Source organism: Haliotis rufescens, unplaced genomic scaffold (genome assembly GCF_023055435.1).
Source record: "Haliotis rufescens isolate VD_foot unplaced genomic scaffold, xgHalRufe1.0.p SCAF_5, whole genome shotgun sequence".
Lineage (NCBI taxonomy): Eukaryota > Metazoa > Mollusca > Gastropoda > Lepetellida > Haliotidae > Haliotis > Haliotis rufescens.
The window spans coordinates 21,688,739-21,707,152 of record NW_025964223.1 but is presented as its reverse complement, the minus strand read 5'-3'; the positions used below and the strand labels follow the sequence as shown (position 1 = coordinate 21,707,152).

General features: G+C 38.3%; 1 protein-coding gene across 9 annotated transcripts in view; it reads right to left on the bottom strand.

Moving 5' to 3' along the window:
- LOC124112017 (rho GTPase-activating protein 20-like) overlaps nt 1-18,414 on the bottom strand; it is a 276,303-nt gene that overhangs the window by 113,909 nt on the left and 143,980 nt on the right. For all 9 annotated transcript variants that reach the window (XM_048384210.1, XM_048384211.1, XM_048384209.1 and 6 more), the window contains 3 exons: nt 16,286-16,331; nt 9,766-9,835; nt 8,988-9,090 (listed from right to left, as the gene is read on the bottom strand). In XM_048384210.1, coding sequence (XP_048240167.1) covers nt 8,988-9,090; nt 9,766-9,835; nt 16,286-16,331 — 219 coding nt within the window. The remainder of the gene's footprint in view (nt 1-8,987; nt 9,091-9,765; nt 9,836-16,285; nt 16,332-18,414) is intronic.

Here is an 18,414-nt window from a genome sequence, read left to right as displayed (position 1 = left end):
TAGGAGAGGTGAGTGAGTGTGAGTGAGTATGGTTTTTACGCTGCTTTTAGCAATATTCCAGCAATATCACGGCAGGGGACACCAGAAATGGGCTTCACACATTGTACCCATGTCGGGAATTGAAACCGGGTCTTCGGCGTGACGAGCGAACGCTTTAACCACTAGGCTACCCGACTGCCCCTTAGGAGAGGTGAGTTTAGGTGAGGTTTATCATCTCTCTTTTTACACATAAGACACTGCTTATCAAAGATACTTAGGATCTCACCCTTGTGTCTTTTGGAATCAAGTATATCAACAAGAGTCAATAAAAGTTTAAAACTACCGACAGGTGTTGATATATATTGATATAAAACACTAGGGTGAAATTCTCTATTAAACGTCGCATTCAAGATTATTGCACAAATATAGCATTGTGAATTCACATGTAATTGTGGCTTCTAGGACTGGTCTGGACTAATGCTGGTTTTACAGTGCTAGCCCGATGAGATACCATGCCTCCGTTTAACATGGATACCCCTCAGACACAGTATACTGACTCCGAGCCGACCAGTCCTTGTTTAAGCCCCTTAATGTTGAGAGCCAGGCAGGGTAATAATCTTTAAACGTCTTTTGGTATGACAAGGCTAGGGGATTGAACCACCGACCGTACTCTCTCTAGGCAGAGTGAGTGAGTGAGTGAGTTTGGTTTAACGCCGCTTTTAACAGTATTCCAGTTATATCACAGCGTGTCAGCTTAATGTGGGAGGAAAGCCCGAAGTGATGCAGGCCTCAGACATTTACCCCTTCGGTGAAACCCACAAGCACGGGTATGGTGCTGACAAACCTAGAAACATAATTGGGGTTAACCGGGATTCGAACCCACAATCCTAGGTTTCTGGCGTGCCCAAGGGATGCAACTCTGCACAGCGAATCGCGGCGCCTTTGACGACTGGGCCACCCGTGCCCCACCTCTCTAGGCAGATGCTCTATCCACTAGACCACGGAGTCAATCCACAATGACGCAACTCTAAGGGACTTCACAGTGATATAACTAAAGTACTGTTCAAAGCAGCATCACACCCAACTGGCTCTCAGAGCCATGCCCATTGTAAGACCCTCTGTAAGAGTCAGCAGGTAAAAGGGCACCTGTGTTTCAGCTTGTTTGATGTGTGATGCTAACGAGGCCAGGTTGGTCCTTCCAATTAGAGAGGTATGTCGAGCATGGCAACAATGTGTCAGAAGTTGCAACGTATTAGGGAGGATGATAGTGAGTTGTGTGACACAGATTAGTCGTTATGAATGGATACCTATATAGTAAGTTGGATGTCTCCAACCTACATTCCTCCAGATCTCACACTACATTCCTCAACTGACTTTTCTCCAAACCTTTCCCTGTATCAAAATCCTTGCCATAGTTTTACTCTCGTTCTTTTAACACGCCTTGTCTACTATGTTTGGGGTAAATCCATGGGACTGGGCTAGGAGGACAAATTCCGGATCCTATTACTGACTTGCATAGTTGCACATGCTAGTGGCATCCCACTGTAGTACAATGAGCCGGCAAGTATGGGGGGGTCAGAAGATGGGTTAAGAGGATGGGTGGGTGACTGGGTAAGTGGATGAGTGGGCAGGTGGGTGGGTGTTGAGTGAGTGGGGCAGGTGTGTGGGTGTGTGTGTGAGAGAGTAGGCAGGTGGGTGGGTGAGTGATAGGGTGGGTGGATGAGAGGGGTGGGTGGGTGAGAGTGAGTGAGTGAGTGAGTGAGTGAGTGAGTGAGTGAGTGGGTGGGTGGGGCAGGTGGGTGTGTGTGTGTGTGAGAGAGTAGGCAGGTGGGTTGGTGAGTGAGAGGGTGGGTGGATGAGAGGGTTGGATGAGAGGTGTGGGTGAGTGAGTGAGTGAGTGAGTGAGTGAGTGGGGCAGGTGGGTGAGTGAGAGGGTAGGTGGATGAGAGGGTTGGATGAGAGGGGTGGGTGAGTGAGTGAGTGAGTGAGTGGGGCAGGTGGGTGAGTGAGTGAGTGAGTGGGGCAGGAGGGTGAGTGAGTGAGTGAGTGGGGCAGGAGGGTGAGTGAGTGAGAGGGTGGGTGGGTGAGGTGAATGTAAAAACCTTCTAGCGACCCTAGGCAACTTGAGTTGTATACTCCCCAGGGAGTTGAGAATGTTAAAACTGGAATGCAAACTGGTCCACTGGTCGGGGAACAAAAAGAAACGCATTTGAGCAGATACTAGTACCTGGAATACATGCGGTTTATAATGTATATAATATATACATATATATGTGAGAGGATGGGTGGGTGAGAGAGTGGGTCGGCAGGTGGGTAAGTGTGAAGTGAAGGGAGCGGGGGGTCTATTACCCTGCACACACCCTCTGGATAGGCATGTGGTACACAAGTTCTTACTATCAATAACCAAGCATCTGCACTGCATCTTATTCCCTTCCTTATCCATTTGTTTTATTCTGTGAGAATCAAAGCACCATTTCATGAAGCTGACAAGACATCACAAAGCTGATTTATCATTACAATTTCCCATTTTTTGTTAAAAAATTATCTATCAAATACAGTTAACTACAATTACGGAATTTAAGGTAATAAGCATCGGGGCGCTCTCAAAATTAGAAATAGAAAACAGAGTTGAAAGATCGTAAATTTCATGGTTTATGCTGACAGCCTGAAATGTTCACATACAACAGATATATTTTTCCAGAATTTAATTGCCCATAATTAAGGGTGCATATAACACACAAGTGCTTATTATACACGAATAAATAAGTCTTGTATACATTGATCAATCGGAAGGGGTGCTAATTGGGATTGTTCACTAGCCAATATATTAGCAAATATCGCCATGGGCGCTTATTATGTCAAATACGGTTTAACACAAAGGGACCACTAAATTTCAGTTTGTTATAACCAAAGTTCAGTATGATCATATATACAGCAAATGTCCGGGACAAAATCACAGTTCATTATATCCATCAGTTTGTTATAAGCGTGTTCGTTATAAACTTAGTTTTCTGTAAGTTTAAAAGTGGGTTAAAAACAAAATTCGGAAAAACTAAAAATCCCAACTTAAACTAATTACAGAAATGGATATAAAACAAGTTCATTGTAAAGCAAATTTGATTGTGGAGAAATAAACTGCACAGAGTTTCACTGAGGTGGAAGAAGCAATTATATCAATAACAGCCTCATGATAACTTTCATTTTTCTTCAATTCAAATTCACCTTTCCTGTCCCTAAGAGTGCATGGTATCGATTGCGACTCCCGGCCGTGTGTGGCCCAGGTCTCGGGCCACGATCCACTGTTTACGAATGATTCTTCAGGTAGCGCCAATGTGTGAGGGGTAATTTGTAAAAGCAAATACCAGCATTGCTGAAATGATCCCAACTGTCTTCATACAAAACACCATTGAAAAAAACAGTTCACCCCAAACCAATTGCAGCAGATTTTTCTGCAATGTGTTTGAGGTCTAAATGGCAAGCCAATACCTAAGACCCCAGGCAGAGGAGAGGCAAATAGTTTTTATAGTCAACAGTGTTAGAAAATCATTCATTGCATTATAATAAAGCTAATAAAGTCTTTATGTACTCTCAGGCGTTTGCGTCACAGAGTGCATTTTTCCGAGTAAACGTCGTGTACACAGCCACATTAACACAAGATCCTTTGTTATTTCAATAAAAAGAATAATTGAATGTGGTTTTAATTTCAGGTTGAACTTTTAAATGTTTGGTTAGACGTATTTTCTGTCTTCAAATGATGCTGCTGTTCAGAATAATGAGATTGTTCTCAAAGAGAATTTCCTTCATGGCTAGACTTACCCACGAATAATACCATGCATTTATAGTAGATTAAGTTTTTTAGACTTTCAAAGTTTGGAATGATTTTCTGCTTAATGGCATACCCTGAATTACAGCATAATCTGACATCAGACAAATTGGATATGCATCCAAATGATTATATATGTTTACTATTAATTATTATGTTTAACTTTATATTATGATTCCAGGGTTGTATTTTAATGGCTTCAGATGAAGTCTTGTTGAATTTCTACACATGCCTTAGTTTGTGTAAACCACAAGCAACTGTGCTGGGGATTATGAACCCTCCAATATCTTTGTCAAAATGACAACAATATGTTGATTTTTTACAAAACTAATATCTACTTCCTATCAAATATGTCACTGGGATCCTTTTCATAGATTAAAATTACCAACAGAATCTCCTAAAAGTAAAAGTACAAACAAAAATATGTTGTTTAAAATTTAGCACTGTAGTTCTGTTTTTAAATTGTGCAAAATTTGGGGTAGATTCATCCATAAGAATAAAATTGTTTTGTTTGTTTGTTGTTTAACACCACACTCAGCAATATTCCAGCTATATGACAGCGGTCTGTGGATAATCGAGTCTGGACCAGACAATCCAGTGACTGCCATCATGAGCATCGATCCACTCAATTGGGATCAAAATGGTCTGAGTATGAATGGTGAGTATTTTCAATCTTTTACTACATACATATACATAATATTTTTGTCTAACTCTACATTATTTGTAAGAGTCCGTAGTATTACCAGTATATCTGTAAATTGAGGTTCATTTTTTCTACGATACATATCACAATAAATTGTTTTAATGCCGGCATATCGCGCGATTTCAAATAGCAATTGTTATCGTGTGTTTTATGTTATACACTGGCCAAATACATGTACCTTTGAAATATTTCCGCAATTCCAAAATGCAAGTTTGCATTCTGGAGTTCTTCTGTTGCAGTGGTGTAACACCAAGTCATCACTGTCCCGGAACGTGCATCCTTGCGTATTTATTGAATGAGTAACCATGCTGATCCAGGATGCACTTCAATTCCTGCATTAATGTTTCAAACTGCGTCTGAATTTAACATTTTAAATTACACAATATAACGTGATACGTATCACAGTCGGCCTTGTGCATTGTAAAATATTTGGATACACTTTAAACATCCAATACCCATCCCTAATTATTTGAGATGCTTATCTGGTTATCACACAACAATGTGCCTGATGAAGGCCAGAGGACCCAAAGCTTCATCTTACCGTATTCGACGTAATAAGCGCCCAGGGCGCTCTCAAAATTAAAAATAGGGGGCTCTTATTAGAATATTATTGAAAGTTGAAAGATAAATTTCGTGGTTTATGCTAGACAGCCTGAAATGTTCATGTACGACAGATATATTTTTCCAGAATTTAATTGCCCATATAACACATGAGTGAGTATTATACGTGAATAAATAAGTCTTGTGTACATTGATCAATCGGAAGGGGTGCTAATTGGGATTGTTCACTAGCCAATATTTTAGCAAATATTGCCGTGGGCGCTCATTAGAGCGGGGATCTTATTACGTCGAATACGGTATTTCACGAGTAAGAGCGAAGGTAATACATGGATTCTTGCTCTTCTTATGTATTTATTTCATCTCCCATATGGAAATAAACACAAAAGGAGAGTCTTTTAAAAGTTTGAAAATCAGAACATATTTTTGTACACTAAGATGACAGTGCAAAAAATACTTTTCAGGAAAAGGGAATCCCATTTTATAAAATCATCCACCACATGCTCCATACAACTGGGATCCCCTCCAGCAGATTGTGAAGGTCTTAAATAATAGAATAGGTCAAGTCAGGTGAAATTCTTTAACACAAGACTGTCACTTCACGATTATCAAACTCTGTGAAGCAGGTGAGAATTAATAATATATGAAGCTTGTTCAGCACGCGAGTTGTTCTGTGATTAAATCACGCTTTATTGAAAATATTTCAGCTTGAATGCTTATGGGGGATTGCAAGGCTTGAATTGTGCGGACACAAATTGCAACGGTTTTGTCCTTGACCTTTGGTAGGTACTTTCATTCCGTCTGTTGACGTTATGAAATGCAAGACTGATTGTGAGAGTGCACCCCCCTGAAGACTCCTGTTGTCCGCTCATATCAATATGTGTGAAAAGGGTCGGGGAGATTCCTCTCCTGCTGGTTTCCATGAAAAGACCCCACAAAAATGACATTATGAAACATATTGAAAATAACTCAGTATGGAATATTTCGAGCTTTCGTGAATTGAATTGACCCATTTTGATGAAAGAGAAAGTCTTCTGTGTCAAGAACATCTGTTTTATTATATGATTTTCATATGATTTCACTGAAGACACAAAAGGTAAATTTGAAAAGCCTTAAACTTTAGGGCATGAAGAAAAAAAGATGGTTTTATGACAAGGATATTTTTCTCAAATTGGCAGTAAAAGTAGTATTATTTGTCACCAACAATTTTAACACTTCCATTACAATTTAGACAATTCTGACATACAAAAAGGCAATATTAAAACGTATTTTTTAAAAAGAAAAAGACATGTAGTTTATAAGTGTATCTGTTGATGCTTTCTCCACCTAAATACTTCAACGTTATCAACACTATATAACAATATATACAACTGAAGTAAACATTTTGAGAAACGTCCCACGGACACCAATCTTGTCACCGCCATGCCCAAATTTAGTTCCAGTGACACTCCAACCTTGAATTTCCTTAAAAAATCTCAAAATTGACCAAAAACATTATGACAAATAAGCACAAAATAAATAGTTCCTGCATGAAAGGCGCCATTGTGACAGACACTAATTATATTTGCAGAATTTGCATAATGACTTGTCCCCAAGGTCACAGCCCTGACGTCAGAATCACTGAAATCGTTACAAGGTCGACGACACCAATGAGTTGATCCCTGTGTAGTTCTGTTTATACCTGTGATAATCTGTGAAGAACATACCGGTAATCTGTGAAGAACATAACGTTCACAGACAGTTCCTCAACCTAACGAACGGTCACCAGCTGATTAATGATCCATGTCGGAAAGATACGCTGACATTTGCAAAGCATTGCGTATAGACATAAACTTGAGAGACCCAACGAGGACGCGATGAAAATCAAATACGCTAACACCTGAACAGCGAAAAGTTTGCGTATTATTTGTTAGTTGTTGACACAATTCATAAACACAACTGTGTCTTGTTTGCATAAATCCAGGACTTGGGAACTGTTTGTTAATATTCTATAATGACGTCAGGAAGTTTTTATGGGAAAGTGGTCTGCAATGAGGATATTCTCACATCCACGGGAAGTATCCTTCCTCAGTCAATAACTGCACAAATTCCCCCATTAACACAACAAGCCCATGTCAAAACACTACTGAATTATCTGTGAAGTCTTGCCGCATCCGTAGCAGAAGCTGAATGAGGAAGATGATGCAGAAGCGGACTGAAGGCTGAATCATCTCAAAATATCAAATACTGACAGGACATGTTAATTCCAAGAATTGTTTTATTAAAACCTTGAAATATTCTTTAAAATATTTTAATTTCAATAACTTTTGATTTTCAAGCAAATGTGATTTTTTGAAGTTTTTGCCCATTGTGCTGTATTTTCTTGAGTATTGTGTGCACCCAAGCTCAAGGGGATGCAGTTTATTTAAAAAAAAAGGTTTCGAGTATAATGCACAGTAAAAAACTTATAGTATTTTTTCAAGCAAATTCAGGTAAATGGACAAGTGATGAAACAATTAACAATAACTCCCCTGCTTACACTTCTTTTTATTGGTCAGTTTTAAAACTTTGTTAATTGATAAAAGGGTAATCATTTAAGAACAGATCATGAATTCTCATTCAACTTCAGTGTGTCCTGAAGTGCACAGGTTTCGATATATCAAATCAGGATAAGAATAGTCAGTTCACTTGAATCTGCAACTTATGGACCTAATGGCTTCGGTTCGCCTGTTTCTTTTCAAAGTAAGCAAATCCTGTTACATGAGAGACATGTTTCCTCCATCCATTCACCACGAGTTATCAACCATAGCCCACATTACCATTCATGTCCATACTTCCAGCATCAAAACAAGGAGGGGAACAATTATAGAATTCATTCATGCACTGCTTAAGAGCTTAGAACTGTGTGTATTACAATGGTGATGACATTTGATGGACGTTGAGCCTGTTGAATACAGCTGAACATGTAGATGAACCGAGTGACTTGCCCGGTACTCATCCTGTACTCAGGGTGATGCTGGTGTGTCTGGGCGATGACATCTTTAAAACTGTCAATCATTTATCTAAGGTCATTTCAGTAAAAAGTATGACGTTTAGGGATTTGTTAAAAGATGAACATATCGTGTGTTCTGAAATAAATAAATATTATACACGAATCAATAAGTCTTGCGCACATTGATAAATCCGAAGGGGTGCAAATTGGGATTGTTCACCAGCCAATATATTAGCAAATACCGCCGTGGGCGCTTATTAGAGGGAGGCGCTTATTACGTCGAATACGGTACTTCATCTGTTATGATGTCATGCTGTTGTTCTTGCAGTTGATTCTGAGCCAGGAATTCACTGGTCATTCTGATCGTTCATTTTAACAAAGTAAACCTGATGCAACTATAGGTCATTATGCAAAATTATAGAGAAATTGCACATCAACCAGAACATGGTTTAAGTCGGTGTTATCGCTCAAATCTGTTTATTCTGGGGGTAGAATCAACTAACCTCTTCTACATTCGGAATCTGATTCTAATCATGATTTCATTACGGAATGCATTTCACAAGAGACATGTCCTTGAAATTAATTCTGAATCTCATATCATAAAATGAATAACTAACAAAAATGAATTAGCTACTATTTGTCTTAAATATGCTGACAAATAAATAATTTACAAATGCATTGTAAATCTTGAGGCTGAATATGTGAATGTAATGCTATGTCTTGATCCACTGGAGCACATCAAGGGAGGCAACTCTGTACACAATGTATCCTAGGTGTTCTTGTCAGTTGGTAGAGCACACAGTCCCTAATCATGTTGGGCATGCCAAAACGAGGGTTCCTTGTACCCATTCTACAAATATTACACGTTTACATCCAAGTGTCAGGACATCCATTAGTTCCTCCCTGAAAATAAAAGCCTGCCAAATATTTGGTACCAGTAAAGTTGTACTCACAGGTAGAAAGAGCAGTGTGTCTATTCCAAGCTTTCCTTGTTCTTTCCTCAAATTGCAAAACTCGGCGAAAGTTGAATCACTTGCACATTTATCTTCCAAAAAACTGAAAATACAACAGTAAAAATCTGAAAGAAACACATAAAAATCAATCATCTGACAAACACTCTGTATATTATCATAAGCCAGACCAATTTTGACATTTTAGGAGGCCTTGCTTAAGTTGTGAAAAATGAAAAAATAAATATATGCATGTCTATATTTGGAGATTGATTATTACACTAGCATATGTGCCACACTGATTTTACGAAACTTGAGCAAGAATCCATGTATTACCTTCGCTCTTACTCGTGAAATACCGTATTCGACGTAATAAGCGCCCCGCTCTAATAAGCGCCCACAGCGATATTTGCTAATATATTGGCAAGTGAACAATCCCAATTAGCATCCCTTCTGATTGATCAATGTACACAAGACTTATTTATTCGTGTATGATACGCACTCGTGTGTTATATGCACCCTTAATTATGAGCAATTAAATTCTGGAAAAATATATCTGTCGTATATAAACAGTTCAGACCTTCAGCATAAACCACGAAATTTATCTTTCAACTGTTTTTTTCCACCAAAATAATATTCTAATAAGAGCCCCCTATTTCTAATTTTGAGAGCGCCCTGGGTGCTTATTACGTCGAATACGGTACTTGTTTTATAAAATCAGCACGACACACATGCTTGTATGCTAGTCTCCATGTATGAGACTGCGGTAGTACTGTCTCACCTCTTGGTGTTGTTGTAGTTATCGTAGTATTCTGCGTATTGGTTCCAGAACTTGCTGGGAAATAGATTGCCTGGAAGAAAAAATAATAACTCAAATACATGTTCAACATATACACAGTCCGACAGGCGAAACAAATTTAACACACCCAACTTTGGGACAAAAACGAACTCAAGGGATTAATTTCTTATGTAAGTCATTAATTACTAACTAAAACAGCAAGTGATCTCCATTTGACCCTTTTTACAGTTGCCAAGAGTTTAAGTCATAACCTAAAACTCTTGTCCATGTGTGTATACATTGTTTCCTAATGTGTCAGTCAAGTGTTGACATGGGAGTGAGAGATGTCACTAGCTCGTTACATGAACAATACCATTAATTACCTATTACAGGTCAATTGTTTAGTTTTTGCTATTTACAGAACTATTTAAAATCATATATATGATAAAGAAGGAAAACATCAAAAAACTATTTAACTTGTGACTAATTGTTTGCTTCTTAATATAATTTTGTTAATTTTATTGTCCAGGATTAAAAAAAAGAAAATTTAATTTTAAAATTTTGTTTGTTTGTGGGGGGTGGTCATATTTTAATTGGTTGCTATATGTATCAGGCTGTTTAACTTTTTTACCATATCTAATGATAATTGACCTCTTTGTAATACATTTTTTCTTTTATTTCAAGTAATACATATTTTGTAAATTTGTAATGTAAACACAAAAAGAACAAGCTATAGTTGTATAGATTTGCTTTGGTGCTGAAAACGTTTTCTATGGGGCGGCTTTGGTTATTCATCGAACACTAATGAATGCAGTTACCCAGTTAGAGCTACCTTCCTCAGCAAATTGTTATTAACAAGATAAGTTTTGTTGAGTCTAATTGTCAGTTTATATGTTTTATGAAATTTAAATTAGGAACCTAACCACTCTCATAAAGAAGAACTTGTATTCTGTTTCTTCATTAAATTATTCTTAAGGGGTGTAAGTAGTGTCAGGTAATAGAACAAGGGGCAGTCGGGTAGCCTTGTGGTTAAAGCTTTCGCTCGTCAAGCCAAAGACCAGGGTTTGATTCCCAACATGAGTACAATGGGTGAAGCCCATTTCTGGGTCCACTTTCACAAAGCGATCTTAGCGCTAAGATGATTCTAACTCCCATACTTTAACATAGGCTTACAATAGTCTTAGTGCTAAGATCGCTTTGTACAAGTGGATTCTGGTGTCCCCTGCCATGATAATGCAGAAATATTTTAAAAGCAGCGTAAAAACATATTCACTCATTAATAGATCAAACACGATCAAACGACCTCAACCACCAGAAGGTGAATGAAGTCGTTTGAGTATTGGTTCTATTGTCCAATCAGAAACCTGCAAGTTCACGCACCCTCAAACTATACCTGCATGAAGTGAGGTCACTGTGAGGTCAGGGCTTACACGAGGGTCACTCTGACTGACCAGTCTACAAAGAAGTCCACGGTTGAGTGACTCACAAATCGCACAGTGGTGAGTGCCGACAGATTGAAGTGAAAACGATTTCGTTATATAAGAGTATAAGCCATCTGCAGTGATTGTTCGCACACAAAAGCCATTTAAAACCCGGAGAGCATGGACCCTGGTACCGAGATTGTTATGTTAACTCCGAGCCATGTTTCGCCAACCTCGTCAGAATCAGACAATGCACACATTTTACCGCTTCATTTAATCACTACCGGTAACATTCTGATGTAAAGTTGATAAAATCAGATGTAAGTGTCAGAAGTATGGGAAATATGCTGTCATTAAACTTTAATGCTTATGGTACCATTAGGCAAGGTCCTTCAATTTCCTTAAAAACCTGTCATGCTTTTGATATACTTGTGTAAAATACTTTTAGCCATTACGACCAGGATTACCATTAATCCCCCTTATGTAGTCAGTGTAAGGGTTAAACGTTCCTTAAACACACTCTTAGTTGCTCTAAAGCCCAAAATATATTTCTTTTTGACTTTGATATTCATACTGAATTATGAAACATGGCTTTATTAGTCATAAAAGCAAGGCTTTATTGGTGAAATCGTGGAGAGAAATGACTACAATATGCACAAGCCAGACATTAACATACAGTATTCGATGTAATAAGCACCAAGGGCGTTCTAAAAATTAGAAATAGGGGGCTCTTATTAAAATATTATTTTGGTGAAAAAATAACAGAGTTGAAAGATAAATTTCATGGTTTAAGCTGACAGCCGGATATGTTTATATACGACAGATATATTTTTCCAGAATTTAATTGCTCATGATTAAGGGTGCATATCACACGCGAGTGCGTATTATACACAAATATATAAGTCTTGTGAACATTGATCAATCGGAAGGAGTGCTAATTGGGATTGTTCACTAGCCAATATATTAGCAAATATCGCCGTGGGCGCTTATTAGAGCGGGGCGCTTATTACGTCGAATACGCTAGTTCCTAATGTAAGTGTAATTTATTTCTAGCATTTCAGTGTTGATCATTGGGGCGTCAAGTTTAATGTTGCTGTTAAGAAACATTGCTGCCGTATATATTCACGTATGTTTCCATATGAATATAATAAATACAATATAATGTTTCCATATTGAATCTCCCAAAATGAAAATGGCCAAACCCAGGGTTTTACCTTGACTTACAAAACTGGGGGTCCAGAGGACCCTCATAATTAAATTCAAGGGTCCTGTAAAGTAATGAGATGGTGCTTAACCCCATAGGCTTTATGGAAACAGAGTTGCCCTCCTTTTCGCTGGTGTCAAAAGTGTTAACAATTCATTATTATCTATTTATGTCATTATTTTTTGTTTTCACTGTACTCAATAATATTCTAGCCACATATCAGCAGACTGTAAATACTTAACTCTGGACCAGACCAACCAGTGATTGATATTACGAACACCGAACCATGTCATTGGGGTATGATGACACACAGTCCACCAAGTCTGTTTGACCACCTGCATCTCCCTGAGGCAAGGGCGTTAATTGACTATAAAAGTCCAGTTTCCACCCTTGTTGAACTATGCTGGAAATTTCAGGCTCGATTGTAGCGCCACCAGTGGCTATTATGAGTTCTGTCCTTTCTATGTCCTCCTATTGACCAATCAGATTCCATCTCTCATATCACTTGCATTTGCTTCAAACAAAATGGCTGTGCCCAGTCAAGACGATCTGATCGATAAGCATGATCTCTATTGTAATAAAACGGGCCTTACCTTACCAAGTGCATCAAATCACTTGAGCATCTTGATAAAAAACATGGAAAGATTTCCAAAATATCTGTCAAGTCCCAGTTGGCGGTACACAATCTTTGCCAATCCTTCAGTCGACCAAAATCTACACTATGAAATCCATGATGTTTATGAACCGGATGTCTAGTTCGTTACGCGACTTTGATTGGATTATGCATAGACTCGTTGGTCCAGCCAAAATGTAACTCCGGAATTCCAGCCTAGATCGGCAAGGGTGGAAACTGGAATTTATAGTCAGTTAACGGGAAGATGGACCAGCTGATCCATTAAGTTGCTTCGTACAATCATAGGTTGCTGGAAACCAATTCAAACCAGAATACCCACGCCGGTCTTTAGTGATGACAAGCTTTGTACCATAGTGAGTGAGTATGGTTTTACGCTGCTTTTAGCAATATTCCAGCAATATCACGACGGGGGACACCAGAAATAGGCTTCACACATTGTAACCATGTCGGGAATCGAACCCGGGTCTTTGGGGTGATGAGCGAATGCTTTAACCACCAGGCTACCCGACCGCCCCGCTTTGTTCGAGAAACATATCACAAAGTTGCATATACATAATCATAAGGTGTAAAAAAAATTTAAAAATACTTAAAATTTTCCTTTGCTATTAAACAAATATCCATTTATTCCCACATGTCTAGTTCCACAGTAAAATAAGGAGGGACCAGGAAATGAATCCAGTTACCAGGAATAAACACAGCAATGATTCCTTCCTTCACTCCAGTAGTGGATATTTACAGGGTGCTTCAATCACTTTTACACCCACGACTTCGAACCAATTAATGTTTATTGTTGATGTTGCGATTTAAATCTGGATCAGGGCTCCAGATAACTTTTTGAGTAATTGAGTTTTTGAAGGTTTCTATTTTAATTGGGTTATTACATTTTTCATTGGGTAACCAATATTTTTTCACTCATCTATTCATCACTCTATTGGGTTTTTCCGAAACGAGTAAACATTTTGAGATTTAAAAAAAAATGAAATAATGTTTTAGATGTATATAACGATTCTAAATATAGGCTTGACTCGGAAAGTAAATTTGCTAGTAATTGTGTTTTGGACATTAGCTCCGTTGTACGCATGAAAAAGCCTCATTGGGTATTTATGCTTGCTGTCTTCAAACAATTGAGTTTTTCATTTAATGCATGCATTTCTGTATGCAAGTTAATTGAAAGAAATTGGGTTTTGAATAGTTTTGGGGGTATTTTACGGAAATATGCAGCTTATGCTGTAGCTGTGCTGGATGATAATTTATTCAGTCACTTTTGTAGCTGTATATTATCTTTTCATACAAGTAGCATTTATATTTCAAAATGATTTAACATTAATCCAATCAGAATCAAAACTTCAACTCAACATAAGACAGTTTGGCAGTGAAGAGGACGTCTGTTGAAAATGTAAAAGATTTTATGGTGTAATAACAGCTAAAATGGGCAATTTATGGCTCTGATGTAATAGGCATAGGGTAGTTGAAGAAATAATGTGCATTAGATCATGGTATTTTTAAAATTCACTCCTAACAACAGAGCCCAAACTATGGACATAATTTCCCTGTACCCTAGTGAGATCGATGAAAGACGAAACAGAAAATACACGGACAAATGCATCTTTAATTAAATGAACTACTGCCAATTAAACATCAAAGGCAACTGTTGATGCCATTTAACCGGACCAGAAGCCACAACAGTTGATTATGGCCCACTGACGATCTCACCAGGCAAGGGAGGTGTTCACTAAGCTTTGTACTAGTGTAATTGACAAACAACGTGCCTGCAGAGGTCTTCTCGATACGTTTCTTGGCACATCCTTGTCTTTCTTCCCATGAAGCTATTTTCAAGAGCTGATCATGCATGAGTAAAGTTGGAACAAAGTTTTCTTATCCCAATAAATACCTAGACATTTAGCTCTTGGGAAGAAACAGCAGGTCTCTACTTTGCTTACCTTTAAACCACTATTCTTTTGTATGATTACGGTGGTGGGGTGGTTGTGTGGTGTTGTGAAAGGGGTAGGGTGGAGAGGAGAGGTAGGTGTGATGGGATGGACAGTGAGTGGGTGGGTGAGTAAGTGAGTGGGTGGGTGGGTGAGTGGGTGAGTGAGTGAGTGAGTGAGTGAGTGAGTGAGTGGAGGGGTGGGTGAGTGAGTGAGTGAGTGAGTGAGTGAGTGAGTGAGTGAGTGAGTGAGTGAGTGAGTGAGTGAGTGTCGGGTTTAATACCGCTTTTAACAGTATTCCAGTTATATCACAGCGTGTCAGCTTAATGTGGGAGGAATGCAGGCCTTAGACGTTTACCCGGTGAAACCCACGAGTATGGTGCTGACAAACCTAGGAACATACCGAGATTCGAACCCACAATCATAGGCTTCTGGCGTGCCCAAGGAATGCAACTCTGAACAGCGAATTGCAGCGCCTTAGACGACTGGGCCACCTGTGCCCCGACAGATGATGAGGTAGAAAGGTGGGAACGTGGTGTGGTGAAGTGGGGTGGGGTGGGGTGGTGGAGAGGTGGGTGGGTGGGGTTGTTTGTCTTAACACTGATAATATTCAGTTCATATTATTTATGTTTTTTCGTCTCCTTATTGGATCTATTCTAATGTACAATGTTAGCACACCTTATTCTTAATAACAAGGGAGATAACTCTGACAGTGTTACTGGCACATCAGCAGTTTCACCCAATAGAACTGATGGGGTGGTCTTTTGGATTCATAGCAAGTTAATTGTCAAATTAATTCAGACATCTTGGACCATTACTAATTTTTCTCTAATGTTTATCTTTTACAGTTTATATATGCTATCTTTTTCATGTTACAAAATGTGTTAAATGTTTTTTAAGAAATGAATGAAACACATCGGCCTGAATATAATCAGAACAAATTCAAAAACTTAGGCTAAAAATAAAAAAATCTTGGTTCTCAGGCACCACCCACATCATCACAAAGTCCACCCCACATTTCGTTTTTATTTCCATTTTTAAAAAAACCTTAAAATCCTTAAATAAGTCCAACAGTAAACAAATACTGTATTCCCAGGTTGATTGTACACAACTTTTTAATTGGTTACACAACTGTTTATTTGGTTACATACTAGTTTGAACAACCAAAAAAAAGTAGAAGACACTGCCCGCCCACACTATATTTTCAAAAACCATTGCCTGAGAACCAATACTTTCATTTTTTTAAGCCTTATGAACATTTATAGGATGTATATATTTGTAAACAATCAATAAGAGTAGGCATCAGGTAGGTGTCGGAGAGACGTGGAGAACCTACCTATCTTGGTGGTATGAGTATTCCAGGTTTGAATCACACTTTCCAGCTGAAACAAGAAAACAAAACATTAAATGAAGGAAAAGTGAAATAACATGTCTCAAATCTGTCCTGGTCTGAAAAAAATATGTTGATGACAAGTCTAAATACCAACAGTTCACATGACGCCTGGCTATAGTACTGATAGTATCTACGAACATGACAAAATAAAATGAAAATACAGTAAACTACGTTTATAATGAACTGACTGATATAACAAACTTATTTCTTAGTCCTGTTGTATATGCTTATAACGAACTACGGTTATTACGAATTATAATTAGTGGTCCCTTTGAGTTCGTTACAACCATAGTTTACTGTAGTGTTAATAATTATCATTTCAATTTATTTTGATAAAAAATACACCAAGCCTACAGGGATATGTTGATATCCATTCAGGAAGGTTAAAATATTAATATTTCATTTCTTCTAAATTGAAATATTTAGGCATTGTCATCAAAATTCTATTGAAATAGTCTATATTGGAATAGTATCACAGTACTATTGAAATAGTGTCACAGTACTATTGGAATAGTGCCACAGTACTATTGGAAAAGTGTCCCAGTACTATTGGAGAAGTGTCTCAGTACTGAGGGAAAGATGTCCCAGTACTATTGGAATAGTGTCCCAGTACTATTGGAATAGTGTCCCGGTACTATTGAAATAGTGTCCCGGTACTATTGGAATAGTGTGCCGGTACTATTGGAATAGTGTCCCGGTACTATTGGAAAAGTGTCCCAGTACTATTGGAGAAGTGTCTCAGTACTGAGGGAAAGATGTCCCAGTACTATTGGAATAGTGTCCCAGTACTATTGGAATAGTGTCCCGGTACTATTGAAATAGTGTCCCGGTACTATTGGAAAAGTGTCCCAGTACTATTGGAATAGTGTCCCGGTACTATTGGAATAGTGTCCCGGTACTATTGGAAAAGTGTCCCAGTAATATTGGAGAAGTGTCTCAGTACTGAGGGAAAGGTGTCCCAGTACTATTGGAATAGTGTCCCAGTACTATTGGAATAGTGTCCCAGTACTATTGGAAAAGTGTCCCAGTACTATTGGAATAGTGTCCCGGTACTATTGGAAAAGTGTCCAAGTACTATTGGTAAAGTGTCCCTGTAATATTGGAAAAGTGGCCCAGTAATATAGGAAAAGTGGCCCAGTAATATAGGAAAAGTGTCCCAGTAATATAGGAAAAGTGTCCCAGTAATATTGGAAAAGTGTCCCAGTACTATTGGAAAAGTGTCTCAGTACTGTTGGCATAGTGTCACAGTTCTACTGGAATAGTGTCCCAGTAATATTGGAAAAGTGTCCCAGTACCATTGGAATAGTGTCACAGTACTATTGGAATAGTGTCACAGTAATAGGAAAATTGCCCTCAATAGTCAGCTCTGAACCTACTGCCCTTATACTACAACAGCTTTACTCCAGAATGATTAAAGAAAACAATACACGACCTTATCTTCAAATATCAACCATTGCACCATGCTCCAAAGGAGATTAATATCACACACAGTACTGACCACAGGCACAAGGAAATCATACAATGGCTGTAAAGGAAGTTTGTTCACGGCAACCTCTCACTGCAACCTTAAATATCTTGTAATGAAACCAGCATATATTGAATTATTTAGGTTGTTGAAATTTACTTATCATATTTACTTAATATATATTCCGAATGAAGCTCAAACACCACTGAACATGAAGTCAAGTATTTGTTATGAAATTAACAGCTATTTAATATGCAATTGTTCAAACTGTGATTAGTGATACATATTTCAGCTAAGGTTACCTGTATATATATATAGTCTTTTATACCATGCTAGTGTTGACGAACTATATAGATAATAGAATTCATGAATATTTTTAAGGAAGAGAATATATGGATGTCAACTTCTTTATAATGAGGGACGTTTCGGAGTATATGCTTAATCCTTCATCAGGTGAAGGAGTGAGGACTACTCCGAAACGTGTCCCTCATAATAAAGAAGTTGACATCCATGTACCGTATTCGACGTAATAAGCGCCCCGCTCTAATAAGCGCCCATGGCGATATTTGCTAATATATTGTTTAGTGAACAATCCCAATTAGCACCC